General features: G+C 38.5%; 1 protein-coding gene across 2 annotated transcripts in view; it reads left to right on the top strand.

The window, feature by feature from the left end:
• The window catches only part of TMC8 (transmembrane channel like 8), a 216,632-nt gene extending 194,212 nt beyond the window's left edge, over positions 1-22,420 (top strand). For both annotated transcript variants that reach the window (XM_053706053.1, XM_053706045.1), the window contains exons 15-16: positions 20,529-20,607; positions 21,013-22,420. In XM_053706053.1, the coding sequence (XP_053562028.1) occupies positions 20,529-20,607; positions 21,013-21,249 (316 nt within the window). In that variant the 3' untranslated portion in view covers positions 21,250-22,420. The remainder of the gene's footprint in view (positions 1-20,528; positions 20,608-21,012) is intronic.
• Positions 22,421-23,018: the final 598 nt, after the last annotated feature.

Consider the following 23,018-nt stretch of genomic DNA (forward strand, 5'->3'; position numbering starts at 1 on the left):
AATAGCGTTTGCTATCGTTGGAGGGATATTTAGGGAGTACCACTCTTGAGGATTGGGTGAAACTATAATCCCTAGGTATCTAAATGAATCTATAACTGTCTTAAATGGGTTGTTTATTTGTGAAGTATCGGTCTTTCTTAACCAGAGCAATTCTGTCTTTTGTTTATTCATTCTATACCCTGCAAAATATCCGAATTGTTAAATTATGTTAAGCACTTTTGGAATATTCTTGGCAGTGTTGGAAACATATACTAGCAGATCGTCCGCATATAGAGCCACTTTCAGCTCTTTATTGTATATTTTAATTCCTTCGATATGTTTTCTAATTTTTATAGCTAGGGGTTCAATCGCCAAGTCAAACAGAAGTGGCGAGAGCGGACATCCCTGTCTCGTGCCTTGCCCTAGTCGAATGCTCTTGGACTCCTGCCCATGCATTACTAGTTTGGATGATGCCTGGGAACATTGATTGTTTACTAAATTTAAGAATTTTTCTTGAAATCCATATTGTTTCAATGTGTTTAAGATATGATCATGGCTAACTCGGTCAAACGCCTTCTCAGCATCGATTGCTATTATCGCTGCATCACAATTCTGACCAGGCTTGCCTTCACTATTTTTAAAATAATCAATGGATAAGAGCAGTTGTCTAATTTTAGATGAGGAACTTCTTTTTAGTAGAAATCCTACTTGATCACTGTGAATAACCTCAGATAAGCCTTTTTGCATTCTTTTGGCCAGAATTGAAGCAAATATCTTATAGTCCGTGTTCAACAATGCGATAGGTCTATAAGATTCTCTGCATTGTGGATCTTTCCCTGCTTTAGGTATGAGGATGGTATGTGATGCTAAGAAACTGGGAGGTATTTGATTATTCTGTTGAAACAAGTGGTTATAAAGGATAGTTAATTGAGGAACAATTACTTTGTCCAGACTTTTATAAAATTCGTTTGGTAAAGCGTCAGGACCTGGCGCTTTTTCTCCTTTCAGAGCTTGAATTGCCTGTATTACCTCTAATTCTGTTATTGGAGCGTTCAATGTCAAATTAAAATCAGGAGAGATTTTTGTAATATTAATGTCTTCCCAAAAACTTTCCCTCATATTTATGTTAACTGGATTAGCCGCATATATTGAGTTATAATATTGGAAAAAAGATTCAGTTATTTCCTCTGGTGAGGTAAGTAGTTTGCCGTTAATTTGTATTGCTTCAATTGTTTTCGAGGATCTCGAGTTTTTTACTAATTTCACCAACAATTTACCTGATTTATTGCCAAATTTGTAAAGATTTGATTGGTATCTTAAGTTCGCTTGTGTAGAATTCAGAACTAAAAAAGTATCTCTATCCTCTTTAGCCTTGATGTACCTCTTCCAGTTCTCATCTGAAGAAAGATTCAAATATCTATTATAGGCATTAGTTACCGTGGCGATTACTTGTGTCTCTCTCAAGCAGGTTTCCCTTTTAATATTCGCTGTGTATGCAATTATGTCCCCCCTTAGTACCGCTTTTGCTGCTTCCCATAAAATTACTGGGCTGGAGACTGAGTTTTTGTTATTTTGAAGATAGTCTTCCCATTTTCCTTTAAGCCATTCTCTAAACTTTACATTTTTAATCAAGTACTTGGGGAAAAAGAAGCTTTGTCTTTTAACAGCAGTATTTTTATCTGGGATATACAGTGTGATTGGTGCATGATCAGAAATCAGAATATCTGCAATTTGTGCTTTAACCCCCCTTTGATATAAACTATCATTGATTAACATAAGGTTAATTCTGGATAAAGATTTAGTTGTTTTGGAGTAACATGTGTAATTTTTACTGTCAGGGTTTTGTACCCTCCAGATGTCTCTGACTGCTAAGTTCCGCATGATTGATTTAAATATTTTGCTTTCTAGCTTGTCTTTCTTGTTTATCTTCTGTGCTACTCCGAATCTTAGTCTGTCTAGAGGGGCTCGCAGGGACATATTAAAGTCCCCTGCTATGATTATATGCCCTTCCGCTATTTGCAATATTTTTGATTGGAGAGAGTCCCAAAACCCATATTCGATTATGTTAGGTGCATACAGATTACATATAGTGTATGTTAAGTTTGATATCTTTAATTTTAATATTATAAATCTACTAAGCGGGTCAATCCATGTGTCCACTTTTTCATAATTTAATTTCTTCCCTAAGAGAATAGCCACTCCTTTTTTCCTGTTGATTGAGGGAGCAAAGATGCATTCGGCCACCCAGGAAGATTTTAGTTTTAGCGATTCTTCAATATTAAGATGTGTTTCTTGGATTAATGCTATGTGGGTGTTTATTTTCTGTAAATGTGCTAATATTGTTTTTCGCTTAATTGGTGAAACAATCCCACCTATGTTCCATGAGGTAATTTTAATATCTTTATTCATAAATTGATTTTTATTCTATAGGGGGCAATATTTGTGAGAAAGTTAATTTTATGCAGTGGGGGGCACATGCCGAGGGGGGGGGGGGAGGGAAGAAAAGAGAAGAGAAAAAAAAAAAAGGGAAAAACACAAAACGAAATAATTTATCTCTGACGAGAATGTGATAACAAGCAATCATTAGATCTAATTAATTAACTAGCTTATATGGGATTAGCCTTTGACCCCGTGTTCAGTTATCTTTTTCTCAGCTTCCTCTGCTGAATCAAAGAAAAACGTTTGACCTTCTAGTGTGAGTTTGAGTCTGGCTGGGAATATAACAGTCGCCTGCCAGCCCATTTTCAGCATTTTGCCACAGACCAGGGAGAGCTCCCTCCTCTTTGAGGAAGTCTCTATAGAGAAGTCCTGAAATAACAAAATTTTGTTTTCGTTGTGAAAAATAGGTTGGTTTTTGCGATAGAATTGAAGAAACCTAATCTTGTCTTGAAAGTTCAAGAACTTTGCGATAATGGGTCTTGGTCTGACCAAATTAGTTGAGGTGTCAGGAGCTCTCCCCAGTCTGTGAACCCTCTCAATCAGTATGGGTGTTTGTGTTGGGGGAATTTTTAACAGTTGAGGTAAAACATGTGTCATAACCTGCATAAGCTCATCCTGTTTGAATGACTCTGGGAGGCCTATAATCCTAAAATTATTCCTCCTTGATCTATTTTCTAAATCTTCAATTTTGGCCTGAAGTTTCAAGATTGTGAGCTGATTATCTTCCGTTTTTGCAACATATGTATTTGTTGTATCTTCCAGATCTGAGATTCTCTGCTCTGCCTCTTGGATTCTTTGTGAAAATTGTCTGACCTCTAAGGTCAGAAGCGATATATCCTGTCTAATTTCATTTTTCAGTGAGTCAAATTTAGGGGCGATAGCTTCTAATATACTAGCTACAAGATTTTGTGTTTCATATGAGGTTGATATATTTTGAGGTTTTGAGGGTGTTATTTCTGTAAGAGACTCTGCCTGTGTTCCTGTAGGGTTTTTGTTCCTGCGATCCTTGTTTTTAGCTGCCGCTGCCATGCCTGGATTCGGTTTACCAGTGAGTGATGGTGAGGTGATAAATTTATCCATAAACGTGAGAAAAAACAAAAACAAAAAAAACACCCGGTGCAGAAAATAGGTGTGAACGTGCTATGTGAGACAGAGGGAAAAAAAAAACAAAAAAAACAGGGGGGGGGGGGTGAAGTGCAAGGAAAGTAAGGGAGAGAAGCGAGACAAGTGAGATAATCGCGTACCTCTCGTTCAGTGGTGCCTAATCTGTGCCAACTGTGAGACACAGATATAGTGAATTACAGCTGAAAAAAAACTGATCAGGGAGAAGACCCTCCGTGCTTTGAACCCCAATTCTACCCACGTGCTAAGAAAATAGTGTGCTCAAGTGCTAAAAATCAAGGACGCAGGTTTTTACAGACTTTGTAACCTTGAGATTATTTTTATTACCTGTATTTCCCTCTGTGTTAAGTTTTCAGTCAAGGTATACTATCTCTGTACTCAATGACTTAATATGTCTATTCCTCTTTTGATATGTTCTCTAGATGCCCTCTTATCCCATTCGGTAGAGGAGAGTTTCAAATCAGTGTTTACTACAGCAAGTAAACAGATGTGACTTATTTACCTCTAAAAGGTATAAGCGTGCTCACGAGTTCTATGTTAGCTTAAAAATTTATTTTTATGTTTTACCCCTATCTCGGTATTAGAGCGTTACAATAGGCCTTCCTTTATCCTTTTAACCCTTAGTGTTCCTTTTTGGGGCCCTTCTTCCCTTTTTTATCCTTCTGTCCTTACTCTTCCTTTCTCTTTTACTGTGCAGAGAGGCTATTTAAGTTGTCTGATACGTCTAGCTAGGTGGCCCCCAACCAAATCTGCTTTTTCCTCTCTTTTTTTCCTCTTTTCTCTCTTTAAGTATGTAACTTTTTCAGCCAACTATTCTCAAATTACTTACTCCATATTAATAAAACACCAGTTGCTTTTCGTGTGGGTAGCGAAGTGTAGTGATTATGGGGTATAAATAGCCCCTTCCAATGTCAAATATTTTAAGCCCACACAAAATTGAATATTTCACTCAGGTTATTATACTATATATCCACTTGAGTTTTAAGCTATCCAGATTCCTGAAACCATTAGCTCATATATTTTCAGTACATTTTAAACATTATATGCAGATACAGATACAAGTAGTAACAGTCAATTGATCTTTTCATTTATAATCAACTTGGAACCAAGTTCAGCAGACTATGCTTAATGCTTTCATTCTTTAAGACCCCTAGGTGTTCTTTACAGTGTCTGAGTATAAACTCTTATAAACCAAAGCTTATAATCATTTGCCCCAAAAATGCAGCTACAATAGATCAGAACAGAGGGGTAGAAGGAAATACATATCTCTGAGCAAAATAATTAGCATGGGTTAATGCTGTAAGGCATGTAATTTTCACTTTTATGTCCTCTCCTTCTTTATCTTTCTTCCTCCTTTATCTCCTCTGATATTGAGGGCCACGAATGAAGATAAAGTACCCAAATTTCTGAGGTGTAATTTGCGTGCCCTCTTGTAAGGGTATTCGTTCTAGGCAGCCATAAGTTAAGTTCCCTTTAGTCACTCTTCTCTTGCTTAATCTTCCGCAACCTAGCACCCCTTTTTATAGTCAGTCACAGTCCCCAAATATGTGGAGCTTTTTGACAAGCCTTGCCAACAATTTTAATGCAGAGAAAGTTTGTATAGTAACTTACCCCCTCTCATGCCGCCTACTTGAAGTATGTGTGCTGGCTCTCTATTCCATCAAGACTTGGCCCATAGCACCGCTACACATTCCCCTTGTTGCCGCTTTGCGGGGTTCCTTGTCTCAGTACTATACACTCCAGCGGTCTCGCCTCCTCTCACGCAGCAACGGTGGGAGAGGAGGGAGAGAAATTCAGGGGAGTTTCTTCAAAAGATACGACCCGTTCTGTGTCTCCGCTACTTCCAGCTCGTTCTCACCACCTCCCACGCAGCACCGGTGGGGGAGGGGGAGGCGACCGCAGCAGTCTGATGACGATTCGAGTGCTGTGCTGGAAACTGCTATGGTCCTTACCGGTGCGTTGCGAGATCTTCAGCGGGGTGAGACCACTTGGCACGGCGGCGATGAGGGGGGGCAAGGGAAGGTCCCGAGCAGAAGGCTGTTTGCGGTCCTGCCCGGCGAGCAGCTGGAAGAAGCAATCACCTTTGGGGTTGTGTAAGTGAGTCCTTATGCTATTTCCTCTAGATCATTACTGAGAGGGGTGGGGTGTTCCTTTCTTTTTCAGCAAGCAATCCCAATGCGTTGTTTGGCCTTGAATAGCCTCTTAAGTCAGATTAGGGATAATTTTTTGGATGACCAAGTACTGGGACAGTGGGATGGAGTTCCACTGTCCTTGGTTCCAGTGATGCTGTTTTTTTCCTGCCCACTGTACAGCCTCCTATGTGGGTTAGGGCGCAGGATTTCCCCCGCCAAGAGCTGAAGGGCTGGAGAGCAGAGCTCAGGTGTGTGCACTTAGCCAGAGCATGCAATTTTAAGCAACTTTCTAATTTACTCCTATTATCAAAATTTCTTCGTTCTCTTGCTATCTTTATTTGAAAAAGAAGGCATCTAAGGTTTTTTTTTGGGTTCAGTACTCTGGACAGCATTTTTTATTGGTGGATGAATGTATCCACCAATCAGCAAGGACAACCCAGGTTGTTCACCAAAAATGGGCCGGCATCTAAACTTAAATTCTTGCATTTTAAATAAAGATACCAAGTAAATGAAGAAAATTTGATAATAGGAGTAAATTAGAAAGTTGCTTAAAATGTCATGCTCTATCTGAATCATGAAAGAAAAAATTTGGGTTCAGTGTCCCTTTAAGGGGGCGATGTATACAGTCACCATCTACACAGATGATTGTAATGTTGCCCCAGCAGACGAGAAGGGCCCTGTTCTTTTCCCATTTCTTATTCCAAGTGACTTATCGCCCATGTTCTAAGAATGGGAAGGCAGATGCTTTATCTCACCTCAGGGCTGTACTGGGAATAAAAAATAGCCCTGGTAGAGTACCCACGCACCATTTTTCTCAAGGGGATTACATACTGCTTCTGGCCTTTCTCTTTTGCTGCAAGTATGTGATGAGAGGGTGTTGTTGCACATGGCTTTATTTATGCAGTTAGGTAACACTCCACTTCCAGGAAGAGGCCGTCCTTGTGAACAGGAAATCCTTGTAAATGCCCTTAGCATGCTCAGTCCTGTGCTCAGTTATTCTGAAGCTTTGGCTAAGGCTACCTGTTGTCCCGGCTCCGTCACCTGTTCCAGCCTTGTATACCTGCTCCTGGATCCTTCCCTGCTCCCATCGTCATTGGATTTCCCAGCTACTTGGACTTGGCTATGTTTATCCATTTATGAACCTTCACTGCCTGTCGTGACCTTAAACCATCTAACTTCCCTTTTGCCTGCTCCTCTTGTACATTGTTTACTTCATTAATAAAGCTTACTTCATTAATAAAGCCCCTGCCCCACCACAGATCTCCTAGAATCCTGTCTTCACCTTTGGATTCCCCAAGAGGTTGTGCATGTAAGGGTGGGGTGTTTCGCTACAAATGGGTTCCAGTTCCTGATCGGCCTAGCAGGTCAGTGACGGAGATAGCAGCGGGAAGATGTATATAAAGGTAGCAGTACACCTGGGGTAATGTGTAAGGATGAAAAAGTGTTTCAGTTCAGATAAGGTTGAAAGAGTACCTGGGGGTGTGCTAACGGAAGGGAAAACATCTGGTGGAAAGTTTTTTTTTCACAAGAGGAAACGTATAAAATTATAATTTTTTGTAACATTCTTACTTTGTATGCCAAAGTCTCCTCTAGATTTATGACTCAGTTATGTCAAAATTAAACTTAAATATATTGGATAGAGCGTGACATTTTAAACCACTGTACAATTCACTCCTAGTTAAAAAATGTGCTCAGTCCTCTTGGTTTAGTTTGTTAAAGAGTAATCCCAGATGAGCTCAGAAGCGTTTGTTTTTAGTCATGTGGCAGCAGTGTTTGCAACAATGTTTATAGCAAGCACTGCAGCCATAGAATGCTAAAGACATGTGCACGCTCCTAATCTCCTAAAATAAAAGTAAAATGGAAAATTGTTTAAAATTGCACACTCTGAATCATGAACCTATCATTTTGTCCCTTTAAAGATAATTTTTCAGATTATATTTCAAGCCCATTTTAGGGCTAAATTACAAGTGGCATGCTAACAATAACAACTTGCACACGTATTACAAGCTGAAAGTAAACACGACCGCACAAGCTCAAACTAAATTTGTGCTTGTCTGGCTAGTGTGACTGGAGTTCTTGCGTAAAGGGTTAGGAGTTAAAGTTATACTAAACAAAACGTACATGTATTAAAACAAATATACACTATCTGATTAAAATTCATCATATAAATATTAAAAGTTATAAGGGTTCGAATGTATATGATATATGACAAGGTATTTGAATGGAAAGCTCTAGAATGTGTATATACATACAAATGCATGATTAAATATGTGTATGTATGTATACAAACACACACATATATATATATATATATATATATATATATATATATATATATATATATACAGTATATATATCAAAAGACTGTACAGACGTCTTTGTGGAATATATATATATATATATATATATATATATACACACACATTTTGAAGCCCTTTCCAGTCAAATACCTTAAAGTGAATGTAAATTTTGATGCTAAAGTGCCCGGTTTTTAAAACTTCGATTAAAAACAGGAGCACTTTAATTAATCAAAATTTACATTTCACTCCTGTTGTGAAAAAAAAACTTACCTTTTAATCTTCACAGCAGCTCCAGCTTCCTCCGGTCTCACAAGCCATTTCTGATGTCAGAAATGATTGATAGGTCATCCTCCAATCACAGCTTCCCACCCAGGGAATCAGTGTCTGATTCAACACTGTGATTGGAGGAAGCCGGATGCCTCATTTTAGACCCAGGAAGAGGCTTTGAAATGGTTGGAGGAAGCTGGAGCTGCTGTGAAGATTAAAAGGTAAGTTTTTTTCACAACAGGAGTGAAATGTAAATTTTGATGAATTAAAGTGCTCCTGTTTTTAGTCGAAGTTTTAAAAACCGGGCACTTTAGCATCAAAATTTACATTCACTTTAAAACATGAAAAATTATTTTTATTAAATGTAAATATTTTTATGTTTTACTGTGAATGTACTGTAAATTTTTTACATTACAATGTTCTTCATGTGGGGGGAAATGTGCTATGTTTTTTAAATATATATTTCTATATATCTGTATATACCTATACCAATATATATTCATATAGTTATATAGATATATATTTTACATAAAAATACATTATACAGGGAGTGCAGAATTATTAGGCAAGTTGTATTTTTGAGGATTAATTTTATTATTGAACAACAACCATGTTCTCAATGAACCCAAAAACCTCATTAATATCAAAGCTGAATAGTTTTGGAAGTAGTTTTTAGTTTGTTTTTAGTTATAGCTATTTTAGGGGGATATCTGTGTGTGCAGGTGACTATTACTGTGCATAATTATTAGGCAACTTAACAAAAAACAAATATATACCCATTTCAATTATTTATTTTTACCAGTGAAACCAATATAACATCTCAACATTCACAAATATACATTTCTGACATTCAAAAACAAAACAAAAACAAATCAGTGACCAATATAGCCACCTTTCTTTGCAAGGACACTCAAAAGCCTGCCATCCATGGATTCTGTCAGTGTTTTGATCTGTTCACCATCAACATTGCGTGCAGCAGCAACCACAGCCTCCCAGACACTGTTCAGAGAGGTGTACTGTTTTCCCTCCTTGTAAATCTCACATTTGATGATGGACCACAGGTTCTCAATGGGGTTCAGATCAGGTGAACAAGGAGGCCATGTCATTAGATTTTCTTCTTTTATACCCTTTCTTGCCAGCCACGCTGTGGAGTACTTGGACGCGTGTGATGGAGCATTGTCCTGCATGAAAATCATGTTTTTCTTGAAGGATGCAGACTTCTTCCTGTACCACTGCTTGAAGAAGGTGTCTTCCAGAAACTGGCAGTAGGACTGGGAGTTGAGCTTGACTCCATCCTCAACCCGAAAAGGCCCCACAAGCTCATCTTTGATGATACCAGCCCAAACCAGTACTCCACCTCCACCTTGCTGGCGTCTGAGTCGGACTGGAGCTCTCTGCCCTTTACCAATCCAGCCACGGGCCCATCCATCTGGCCCATCAAGACTCACTCTCATTTCATCAGTCCATAAAACCTTAGAAAAATCAGTCTTGAGATATTTCTTGGCCCAGTCTTGACGTTTCCGCTTGTGTGTCTTGTTCAGTGGTGGTCGTCTTTCAGCCTTTCTTACCTTGGCCATGTCTCTGAGTATTGCACACCTTGTGCTTTTGGGCACTCCAGTGATGTTGCAGCTCTGAAATATGGCCAAACTGGTGGCAAGTGGCATCTTGGCAGCTGCACGCTTGACTTTTCTCAGTTCATGGGCAGTTTTCTCTTGTTAAGTGTATCCAGTCCACGGATCATCCATTACTTATTGAATATATTCTCCTTCCCAACAGGAAGCTGCAAGAGTCCACCCACAGCAAAGCTGCTATATAGCTCCTCCCCTAACTGCCATATTCAGTCATTCTCTTGCAAGCCTCAACATAGATAGGAGGTCGTGAGAGTCTGTGGTGCTTTCTACTTAGTTTATTCTTCAATCAAAAGTTTGTTATTTTTAAATGGCACCGGAGTGTGCTGTTTATCTCAGGCAGTATTTGGAAGAAGAATCTGCCTGCGTTTTTCTATGATCTTAGCAGACGTAACTAAGATCCATTTGCTGTTCTCACACATTCTGAGGAGTGAGGTACTTCAGAGGGGGAATGGCGTGCAGGTTTTCCTGCAGATAAGGTATGTGCAGTAAAATATTTTTCTAGGAATGGAATTGACTAAGAAAATACTGCTGATACCGAAGTAATGTAAGTAAAGCCTTAAATGCAGCGATAGCGACTGGTATCAGGCTTATTAATAGAGATACATACTCTTGTAAAAATGTGTTTTAAAACGTTTACTGGCATGTTTAATCGTTTTTTAACATATGTTTGGTGATAAAACTTATTGGGGCCTAAGTTTTTTCCACATGGCTGGCTTAAATTTTGCATAGAAACAGTTAACTGAAGCTTCCCACTGTTGGCTGTGGCAGTTTGTTGTGTCTGTTTTTAAAAACGTCTATGTCATTTTTTTTTTTGATCTGTTTTTTGCATTAAGGGGTTAATCATCCATTTGCAAGTGGGTGCAATGCTCTGTTACCTTATTACATGTACTGTAAAAATTTCGTTTGTTTTACTGCCTTTTTTTCACTGTTTTTCAAATTTTGACAAAATTTGTTTCTCTTAAAGGCACAGTAACGTTTTATATATTTGCTTGTTAACTTGATTTAAAGTGTTTTCCAAGCTTACTAGTCTCATTATTAGTCTGTTCTAACATGTCTGACATAGAGGAAGCTCTGTGTTCATTATGTTTTAAAGCCATGGTGGAACCCCATCTTAGAATGTGTACCAGATGTACTGATTTCATGTTAAACAATAAAGATCATTTTTTGTCTTTAAAAACATTATCACCAGAGGATTCTGTCGTGGGGGTAGTTATGCCGACTAACTCTCCCCACGTGTCAGACCTTTTGACTCCCGCTTTAGGGACTCACGCTCAAATGGCGCCAAGTACATCAAGGGCACCCATAGCGTTTCTTTTACCAGGGGATTCTGTCGAGGGGAAAGTTATGCCGACTAACTCTCCCCACGTGTCAGACCCTTCGACTCCCGCTTCAGGTACTCACGCTCAAATGGCGCCAAGTACATCAAGGGCGCCCATAGCGTTTATTTTACAAGACATGGCAAAGGTGGTGAATAATATTCTGGCAGCAGTATTAGTCAGACTACCTGAAATTAAAGGAAAGCAGTTAGCTCTGGGGGTAGATACAGAGCATACAGACGCTTTAAGAACCATGTATGATACTACCTCACAATATGCTTAGTCTGTGGGTGATTTTTTTTTTGACTCAGGGAAGATGATTTAACCTGATTCTGATATTTCTACATTTAAAATGTATGCTTGAGAACCTCCACTTGTTGCTCAGGGAGGCTTTGGCTGCTCTGAATGAATGTGTACAATCGCAGGGCCAGAGAAATTGTGTAGACTGGATAAATAATATGCAGTGCCGGTGTGTACTGATGTTTTTCCAATACCTAAAGAGGTTTACTAAAAAAAATTTAATAAGGAATGGGATAGACCAGGTGTGCCGTTCTCTTCCCCTCCTATTTTTTAGAAGAATGTTTTCTAATAGTTACCACCACACGGGACTTCTGGCAGACAGTTCCTAAGGTGGAGAGAAGAGTTTCTACTCTAGCTAAGCGTACCACTACCTCTGACGAGGACAGTTGTGCTTTTTAGATCCAATGGATAAAAAATGTTTATTCAACAGGGTTTTATCCTGCAGCCCCTTGCATACATTGCTTCTGTCACTGCTGCTGCAGCGTTCTGGGTTGAGTCTCTTGATGAGGCTTTACAGTTAAGCGACTCCATTGGATGAATATATTTGACAAGCTTATGCTAGCCAATTCCTTTGTTTTCTGATGCCTTGTTCATTTGACTAGACTAACGGCTAAGAATTCTGTTTTTTACTATACTGGCGCGCAGAGCGCTATGGCTTATATCATGGTCAGCTGTCGTGACTTTAATAAATAAGCTACTTAACTTCCCTTCAAGGGGCAGACCCTATTCGGGCCTGGTTTGAAGGAGATTATTGCTTATATCACTGGAGGAAAAGGTCATGCCCTTCCTCAGGATAGGTCTAAATCAAGGGCAAAAAAAAAAAAAAAAGTCTAATTTTCGTACCTTTTAAAAACTTCAGGGCAGGTGTGGCATCCTCTTCCTCTAAGGCAAAACAAGAGGGAATTTTTGCTCAGTCCAAGGCGGTCTGGAGACAATCGGACCTGGAACAAAGATAAGCAGGCCAAGGAGCCTGCTGCTGCCTCTAAGGCAGCATGAAGGAACGGACCCCTATCCGGTAACGGATCCTATAGGGGGCAGACTTTCATTCTTTGCCCAGGCGTGGGCAAGAGATGCCCAGGATCCCTAGGCATTGGAATTTATATCCCAGAGATATCTTCTGGATTTCAAAGATTCCCCCCCAAAAAAAGGGGAGATTTCGCCTTTCACAATTATCTGCAAACCAGATAAAGAAGGAGGCATTCTTACATTGTGTACGAGATCCATCCAGTTCCAAGAGAGGAACAGGGACAGAGTTTTTACTCAAATCTGTTTGTGGTTCCCAAGGAGAGGGAACCTTCAGACCTATTTTGGATCTAAAGATCTTAAACAAATTCCTCAGAATTCCGTCATTTAAGATGGAAACTATTCGTACCATCTTAACTATGATCCAGGAGAGTCAATAGAGGACTACAATGGATTTGAAGGATGCTTATCCTCACATTGTGATGCATAAAGATCACCATCGTTTTTCAGGTTTGCCTTTCTAGACAGGCATTACCAGTTTGTAGCTCTTTCCTTTGGGATATCTACAGCCCCAAGAATCTTTATGGAGGTTCTGGGGTCGCTTTGGGGTCCTTAGACCGCGGGGCATAGAAGTGGCCCCTTATTTAGACGACAGTTATTTTGCGCCTTGGTTTTTCCACACGCTTCTTGCGACCCTGTTGACTATTTTGAATGAAACGCTTGATTGTTCGATGATCACGCTTCAGAAGCTTTGCAATTTTAAGAGTGCTGCATCCCTCTGCAAGATATCTCACTATTTTTGACTTTTCTGAGCCTGTCAATTCCTTCTTTTGACCCATTTTGCCAAAGGAAAGGAAGTTGCCTAATAATTATGCACACCTGATATAGGGTGTTGATGTCATTAGACCACACCCCTTCTCATTACAGAGATGCACATCACCTAATATGCTTAATTGGTAGTAGGCTTTCGAGCCTATACAGCTTCGAGTAAGACAACATGCATAAAGAGGATGATGTGGTCAAAATACTCATTTGCCTAATAATTCTGCACTCCCTGTATATAAATACATAGAAATATTTATTTAAAAACAAATAGAACATTTTATTCTATGTGAAGAACATTGTAATGTAAACTGCCTTCGGGTTAGTGCACTTGGTTAAACGTAGTCTGGTTAGAGCATGAGCGATAGGTGTTTTTTCCATTTAGCATGGTTGCTATAACCAAAATACAAACATTTTACTTTCAACTTGTAATAAAAGATTACTTCTGGCAGTGTTTTCGCACAAGCAAAAGCACTAAATAATGCACCACTAGTAATCTGGCCCTTGAAGAGGTAAGGGTTGTGTCTTTTTTTTGTATTTATTTATTTTTAGTAATATACAAATGACTGATAATCAATGTAAAATTACATAGACAGACAAAATAAGAATAAAGTAGTTCTACTAGAAAGGTAAAGTACTGAAGATCACATCACAGAATATAATAGTGACTGAAATCATCAGCATAGCTGTCAACTGGACTCATAAATAACTCTAACAAACCTGTCTAAAAGAAAAGCAAGTATTACCAGTAAAATATACCGTGAAAATATGTAAAATATAAATGAAGGTAAATATAAAAATAATTAAAATGATGAGGCTTGGAACAATAGAGCAATAAAACAATAAAGGAAAAAGAGAAAACAAGGCCAGGGAAAGCAATGGAAAGGAAGATTAAGGGGGAAAGGGAAAAGAAGGGGAAAGATGCGGAGGGGTGGGAGGGAGGACATTCGACAAGAAGCAAGATCCCTTATTATCAGTCTCGTAAACCAGTAGGGTTGTCTTTTTTATATAGGGCAAGGCCTCCTTTCCAAGCTAATCAATTTGAACTTTTAGGTTCATAGAATTTGATCATTCTGTATTGACATATACAAAATGCATTTTCTTTATTTTTACCCATCCAGATGTTTACAGCTCTGTGTATTCTATAATTGTTGAATTAGCTTTTGTTGTCAGTAAAGAAGAATATCTAATAAATAATTTTTATTCATGCAATAGATTAGAATCATTCACCAACTCTACCCTCCTGGGGCGAGATTATATACGGCGTAGGTTTCAGCACAACTGCTGAAACCCATGCCGCCCGTAAGTTCACCTTGCACATAGGGTGAATCACATATACGGTGTTGGCAGATTAAATACTGCCATAAGTCGGATAAACTGGTGACGTTCAGAAATGTTCGGAAATAGACATTTTTGGAGTTGCCAGTGACTTATGGCAGTATATGAACTGCCGACGCCTAAGAAAAAAAAATAATGTTTAATCACCCGTAAAAGTCTAACCCACCCCCTAAAAATGAACCCGACACGACAAAACCCCTATATCCGCCATCCATGATCCCCCCACATCGCAACTAATAATAAAATGTATTAACCTCTAAACCACCATCCCCCCACAACACAATCTACCTATTTAAACTATTAACTCCTAATCCGCCAACCCCCACATCGCAAAGTACCTAATAATCGTATTAAACCCTAATCCGCCATCCCCCCACATTGCATCTAGTAATAAAATGTATTAAACCCTAATCCACCATCCCCCCACATCGCAACTAATAATAAAATGTATTAACCTCTAAACCGCCAAACCCCCACAACGCAAACTACCTATCAACACTATTAATCCCTAAACCGCCATCCCCCACAACGCAAAGTACCTAATTACCCTATTAACCCTGAATCCGCCAACCCCCCACAACGCAATCTACCTAATTAACCTATTAACCCCTAAACCACCAGCCCCCCCATAACTGAAAGTATTAATCTAATCACTAAACCCCCTAACCTAACACCCCCTAAGTTAACCCCAATTACATAAAAAAAAAAAAAAAACTATCTCCCTAAAAAATAAATTAAAACTTACCAAAATAAAATACTTTGGGAATTGGGGGTTGGCGGAATAGGGTTTAATAAATTTTATTAGATACTGTATGGCGGTTGAGATGTACATATTGCACATGCGTTAAGTGTTTGTTAATACTTATAGGACATTATGGTGCTCATATACTCAGTGCAAGGCTTGCTGTGTCTGCCTATGTGTTGGGAGGTAAAAATTTAGTAAAATTTCTCAGTTTTCGCTGCGAAAGATGTTGCGCTGAATATGTGATACCGACTTGCAACGCCGGTTCTATATTAGTCTATGGGAGTAAAAACAACGGGCGACGGGTGAAATATACATTGTATGCAGCACCGTATATGTGATCGCTAAATCAGTCTAAAAATAGCCGATGCCGGCTTTTGCGAGCGCCGCTGCATATGTGATCAAGCCCCTGGTGTTTATGTTATTCTTTATCTGCCTTCAGACTGCTTGGAGTGTAAGAAAGCAGCAGGATGGACAGGTGATCTGGAGTGGGTGTTATTATCTTACCCTTTTCATCATCATAGAGTTTGGGATGACCTTGTTGGTTAATACTTCCATTGTAGTAAAAACATTCGGCTAGATTACGAGTCTTGCGTTATGAGTAAAAAAGCAGCGTTAAGCCTTATAACGCTGCTTTTTTACTACCACTGGTATTACGAGTCTTGCAGATTTAGGGGCACCGCACACTTTTTTGGACTTACCGCAAATCAACTTACGCAAATTGCGTATAGTCTTTTTTCTATGGGACTTCCATAGCGCCGGTATTACGAGCTTGTCCTGGGAGGCCAAAAAGTGAGCAGTACAGCCTATCCCGTCAAGATTCGTACCGCATTTTAAAGTCAGTAGTTATGAGTTTTACACTACAAAGCTGTAGCATAAAACTCATAACTAAAGTGCTAAAAAGTACACTAACACCCATAAACTACCTATTAATCCCTAAACTGAGGCCCTCCCGCATCCGCAAATACTAAAATTAAATTATTAACCCCTAATCTTCCGCTCCGGACATCGCCGCCACTATCATAAACACATTAACCCCTAAACCGCCGCACTGCCGCCTCGCAAACATTATTTAAATATTATTAACCCCTACTCTGCTGTCCCTAACATTGCTGCCACCTACCTACATTTATTAACCCCTAATCTGCCGCCCCCAACGTCGCCGCCACTATATTAAATTTATTAACCCCTAAATCTAACCCTAACACCCCCTAACTTAAATATAATTAAAATAAATCTAAATAAAACCTACAATTATTACCTAAATTATTCCTATTTAAAACTAAATACTTACCTGTAAAATAAACCCTAAGCTAGCTACAATATAACTAATATTTACATTGTATCTAGCTTAGGGTTTATTTTTATTTTACTGGCAAGTTTGTATTTATTTTAACTAGGTAGAATTATTAACTATTTACTAACTACCTAGCTAAAATAAATACAAATGTTCCTATAAAATAAATCCTAACCTGTCTTACACTAACACCTACCCTTACACTACAATAAAATCAATTCCCTAAATTAAACACAATTAGCTAAATTACAAAAAAAAAAACCCCACTAAATTACAGAAAATAAGAACAAATTACAAGATCTTTAAACTAATTACACCTAATCTAATAGCCCTATCAAAATAAAAAAAGCCCACCCAAAATAAAAAAACACCTAGCCTAAACTAAACTACCAATAGCCTTTAAAAGGGCCTTTTGCGGCGCATTGCCCCAAAGAAATCAGTATTTAAAAAAAATACAAACAACCTCCCCAACAGTAAAACCCACCACCCACACAACCAACCCCCCAAATAAAACCCTAACTAAAAAAACCTAAGCTCCCCATTGCCATGAAAAGGGCATTTGGATGGGCATTTAGCTCTATTGTGGCCCAAAGCCCTAACCTAAAAATAAAACCCACCCAATACACCCTTAAAAAGTCCTAACACTAACCCCCGAAGATCCACTTACCGGGAGAAGTCTTCATCCAAGCGGCAAGATGTCCTCAACGAAGCCGGCAGAAGTGGTCCTCCAGACGGGCAGAAGTGGTCCTCCAGACAGGCAGAAGTCTTCATCCAGACGGCATCTTCTATCTTCATCCGGTGCGGAGCAGGTCCATCTTCAAGACATCCGGCGCGGAGCATCCTCTTCCAACGACAACTACCCGACGAATGAAGGTTCTTTAAAGGGATAGTCTAGTCAAAAATAAACGTCCATGATTCAGACAGAGCATGCAATTTTAAGCAACTTTCTAATTTACTCCTATTATCAATTTTTCTTTGTTCTCTTGGTATCTTTATTTAAAAAAGCTGGAAAGTAAGTCTAGGAGCCAGCCCATTTTTGGTTCAGCACCTGGATAGCGCTTGCTGATTGGATGGCTACATTTAGACACTAATCAGCAAGCGCTATCCAGATGCTGATCCAAAAATGGGCTGGCTTCTAAGCTTACATTCCAGCTTTTTAAAATAAAGATATCAAGAGAACGAAGAAAAATTGATATTAGGAGTAAATTAGAAAATTGCTTAAAATTGCATCCTCTATCTGAATCATAAAAGTTTAATTTTGACTATACTATCCCTTTAAGTGATGTCATCAAAGATGGTGTCCCTTAGATTCCGTTTGGCTGATAGAATTCTATCAGCCAATCGGAGTTAAGGTTGAAAAAATCCTATTGGCTGATGCAATCAGTCAATAGGATTGAACTTCAATCCTATTGGCTGATCCAATCAGCTAATAGGATTGAGCTCACATTCTATTGGCTGATTGGAACAGCCAATAGAATGCAAGCTCAATCCTATTGGCTGATTGCATCAGCCAATAGAATTTTTTAAACCTTAATTCTGATTGGCTGATAGAATTCTATCAGCCAATCAGAATCTAAGGGACGCCATCTTGGATGAGGTCACTTAAAGGTACCTTCATTCGTTGGGTAGTCGTCGTTAGAAGAGGATGCTCCGCGCCGGATGGCTTGAAGATGGACCCGCTCCGCGCCGGATGGATGAAGATAGAAGATGCCATCTGGATGAAGACTTCTGCCCATCTGGAGGACCACTTCTGCCGTCTGGAAGGACCACTTCTGCCGGCTTCATTGAGGACATCTTGCCACTTGGATGAAGACTTCTCCCGGTAAGTGGATCTTCGGGGGTTAGTGTTAAATGCCCTTTTAAGGGCAATGCCCATTAAAATGCCCTTTTCAGGGCAATGGGGAGCTTAGGTTTTTTTAGTTAGGGTTTTATTAGGGGGGTTGGTTGTGTGGGTGGGGGGTTTTACTGTTGGGGGGTTGTTTGTATTTTTTTTTTACAGGTAAAAGAGCTGATTTCTTTGGGGCAATGCCCCGCAAAAGGCCCTTTTAAGGGCTATTGGTAGTTTAGTTTAGGCTAGGTGTTTTTTTTATTTTGGGTGGGCTTTTTTTTATTTTGATAGGGCTATTAGATTAGGTGTAATTAGTTTAAAGATCTTGTAATTTGTTTTTATTTTCTGTAATTTAGTGTTTGTTTTTTGTAATTTAGCTAATTGTATTTAATTTAAGGAATTTATTTAATTGTAGTGTAAGGGTAGGTTTTAGTGTAAGACAGGTTAGGTTTTATTTTACAGGTAAATTTGTATCTATTTTAGCTAGGTAGTTAGTAAATAGTTAATAACTATTTAGTAACTATTCTACCTAGTTAAAATAAATACAAACTTGCCTGTAAAATAAAAATAAACCCTAAGCTAGATACAATGTAAATATTAGTTATATTGTAGCTAGCTTAGGGTTTATTTTACAGGTATTTAGTTTTAAATAGGAATAATTTAGGTAATAATTGTAGGTTTTATTTATATTTATTTTAATTATATTTAAGTTAGGGGGTGTTAGGGTTAGGCTTAGGTTTAGGGGTTAATAAATATAATATAGTGGCGGTGACGTTGGGGGCGGCAGATTAGGGGTTAATAATTGTAGGTAGGCGGCGGTGATGTTAGGGGCGGCATATTAGCGGTTAATAATATTTAACTAGTGTTTGCTAGGCGGGAGTACGGCGGTTTAGGGGTTAATATGTTTATTATAGTAGCTGCGACGTTGGGGGTGGCAGATTAGGGGTTAATAACATTATGTAGGTGTTTGTGGGCAGCAGATTAGGGGTTAATAAATATAATGTAGGTGTCGGCGATGTTGGGGGCAGCAGATTAGGGGTTCATAAGTATAATGCAGGTGTCGGCGATGTCGGGGCGGCAGATTAGGGGTTAATAAATGTAAGATTAGGGGTGTTTAGACTCAGGGGTTCATGTTAGGGTGTTAGGTGTAAACATAAATTTTGTTTCCCCATAGGAATCAATGGGGCTGCGTTACTGCTTTTTGGCAGGTGTTAGACTTTTTTTCAGCCGGCTCTCCCCATTGATGTCTATGGGGAAATCGTGCACAAGCACGTACAACCAGCTCACCGCTGACTTAAGCAGCGCTGGTATTGGAGTGCGGTATGGAGCTCAATTTTGCTCTACGCTCACTTTTTGTCTTTTAACGCTGGGTTTGTAAAAACCTGTAATACTGGCGCTGTAGGTAAGTGAGCGGTGACAATAGCGTGCAATTTAGTACCGCACCCCTCATAACGCAAAACTCGTAATCTGGCCGATTTATAATAATAATATACATTAATGCTACTTTTTTCTACTTCTTATACCAGAGTGCATTCCAAATTACAGACAGACACACACATACACGCACTTACACACACATACACACACTTACACACATATACATGCACACATATAAACACATACATACACATGCATATACGCACTCACCTACATACATACCCACACACTCATGCGCACACACACACACATATACATATACACATACATACACACACGCATACACACTCACATACATACCCACACACTCATGCGCACACACACTTATTGAAAGATATATACGCCTATGTTAAAATGAATTTATTTATTTTTGCTTTTATGCTGGTGGGGTCAGTCATTTTCTGCCCAGAAAGCTTTGGGAGTTGTTCTTATCAGCCAATGAGCAATCTGTAGAGATTGTGAATGCACAAACATGAATTTTAAAATACATAAAAAAAAAAAGCTTTAACGTAACCATTTCCAATGTATATTTAAGGAAAGAAATGTGCTTTTTTGTTCCACACTTACCTCTGAAGTTGCATCACATTTACTAAACATTTTGTTTCTCTCTCTTAGCATTCTGCTCACCTCTTTTGTCTCAAGAGTCCGTCAATATGAAGAGGCCATAGACAAGATGAAGGATTACCTGTCCTATGTGAGTTCTGACAGGGTCTGTAATATGAGACGTAGGGTTATTAGTTAAATTGTCGATGTCAAAATGTTGCCACAGTATAAATATCAGGTAGTTCCTATATCTCCATTATAAACTGTTTAGTGCAATGTTAATTTCATGGCTGTCATCTCAATGCAATGTGCTTCAGCAATTTCTGGCAGCCCAAGAATTATAATTTATCTCTAAGATCCTAACTTGCAACATAGCAAAACATGTGACGTGTGGGACAATGGCAATATGTGAACAAAAATATATTTTTGGATAACACCATTTCAATCATGACTGTAAGGATTTTAATGTGGACATTTTGATGAAACTATAGCAATAAAATGATATCTGGAAGATACATCTAATTTGTTGTTATACATGTTTGTTTTTTCTTGGCAGCAAATAGAGGACAAAATATTCCTGGTACACAGGTTGCAAGAAGAGCAAGAATTTCAAGATCAAAATAGTTCATCCAGTGAAATACCTACTGAAACAGCATGCGAACAGCATGATAATCCCATCAAAACATCATGTGAAAGTTTTGAAATCCACACTGAGGCATCATTTGACAATTTGTCTACACCAGTGGAATCATGTAACTGGAATGAATGCCCACCTGAGGCACCATGTGACTAGTATCACTATACTTATATATGACTAATCTGTCTAATTTCCTTACTAGGGAATTTCATGATTTGTAGACATCTTGTGACTGACACATGCACCCACTAGGGCATCAAGTGAATATTCTAGATGCCAAACAAAATTATTGTGATGATCATACCTGCATTGCTGTGGAACCAAGTGTTTGTCATTCGACTCTCAATCAGGCTTTATATAAACAGCTCAACCTTCCCATTAAGCCATCATGCTCCCTTCCATTAAAGAATCATATGACTGACACAGATTTACAAGTGAGACATCATGTGACTAGGACTTGTCCAATGAGACATCATGTGATTGATATGGCTCTCCAGTAAGGCCAACTTGTGTTCTGCATGGCTAAATTTTCTGATATTTTGCATAGTTATTTCAGCTCTTTACATACAACAGAGAACTTTTTCCTTTTTGTCTATACTTGCTATATATAGATAAAGAAACACAAAGGAAGTGAGGCAGCTGCAGTGCATTATAAGCTTTTATAACAGAAAAACAATAAATGTATTCCCATAGACTTTGGCACATTCCTAGAAAAGAAAATTGAAACAAAGAGAATTGTGGGACACATCATCCATCATCATGAGTTTATATTTGCAGTTTATTTTGGTCTTTTGTGGTCTTCTCTCTAGCAGATGGCCACAGTGTATGTGAGTACATTAACTAGTGATTTAGTTACACGATCTACCCTTCTTGTGTTTATTGTGTTTTCTATACTGATTGTTGATACCACATTGGAATTGATCATTTAGGAACACTGTCAAGCAATCTGAAGACCAAGTCAAGGTCAAGGTTGTTACAAGCATTTCAATAGTATGGACTAATGTTCTGGGACTTTGCATACAGAATGTATTATTTTATAAGCGAATCTATTAGTCCTCTTTTAATTGTTAACAGGACACTTTTATTTGAGTGACGTGTGTGCGTGTGAGATGATGTACACAATACATTTACAGATATTGATACAAAAATTAGAATTTTTGTACCTGTCAGCATATGCAGGAGTGTGTATGCACTGGGAAAATAAAGAACACCTTAGATGAAAGAAAAGCATATGCTTCTATGAATCATTGTGAGTAGAGAGGAACACATCTGTAAATCATGGTAAATATATGCAATATACAGTATATTAAAAGTTTTTTCCTCTGCATTTGTATCATCTTTGCATAATTCTTGGCGCCAAAATTTGTTATATTAAGTCTCTCCCTCTTTTGCTCGCTGCTCTCATTTGTTTATAGAGGGCTTTGATGTTTGCTTTTGATTTTACTTTTGTATAAGAATTTTATCATAAGCATTTTTCCCATTCCTGAAACTGCTATTTTGAGGAAATTGGATATTTTGTTTAAATGTTATTTTTTCTTTTTTGTTACATTTTGCAAGATGTCTCAAACTGATCCTGCCATTGATGTTACTGTAGGAACTATGCTGCCTGAACACAATTCTATCAAAACTAAGTGTGTTTGTTGTAAATTAGCTGATCTTATTTCTTCAGCTAAAATATATGTGGCACTTGTTATGACAAATTATTACATGCTAAAAATGTTTCTATACGTACAAATACATCTACTGTTATTCATTCACAGTCTAATGTACATGATATTCCTGCAGATTATTGCTGCATCCATAGAGAAGGCTATGACTGCTATTCCGCCTTTAAATAAACGTAAAAGGTCTTTCCAAACTTCTCATAAATCTGATTAAATTTGTATTGACCGACAGCATACAGAAGTATCCTCTGCTGATGATGA

Source organism: Bombina bombina, chromosome 1, assembly GCF_027579735.1.
Source record: "Bombina bombina isolate aBomBom1 chromosome 1, aBomBom1.pri, whole genome shotgun sequence".
NCBI classification, from domain to species: Eukaryota; Metazoa; Chordata; class Amphibia; order Anura; family Bombinatoridae; genus Bombina; species Bombina bombina.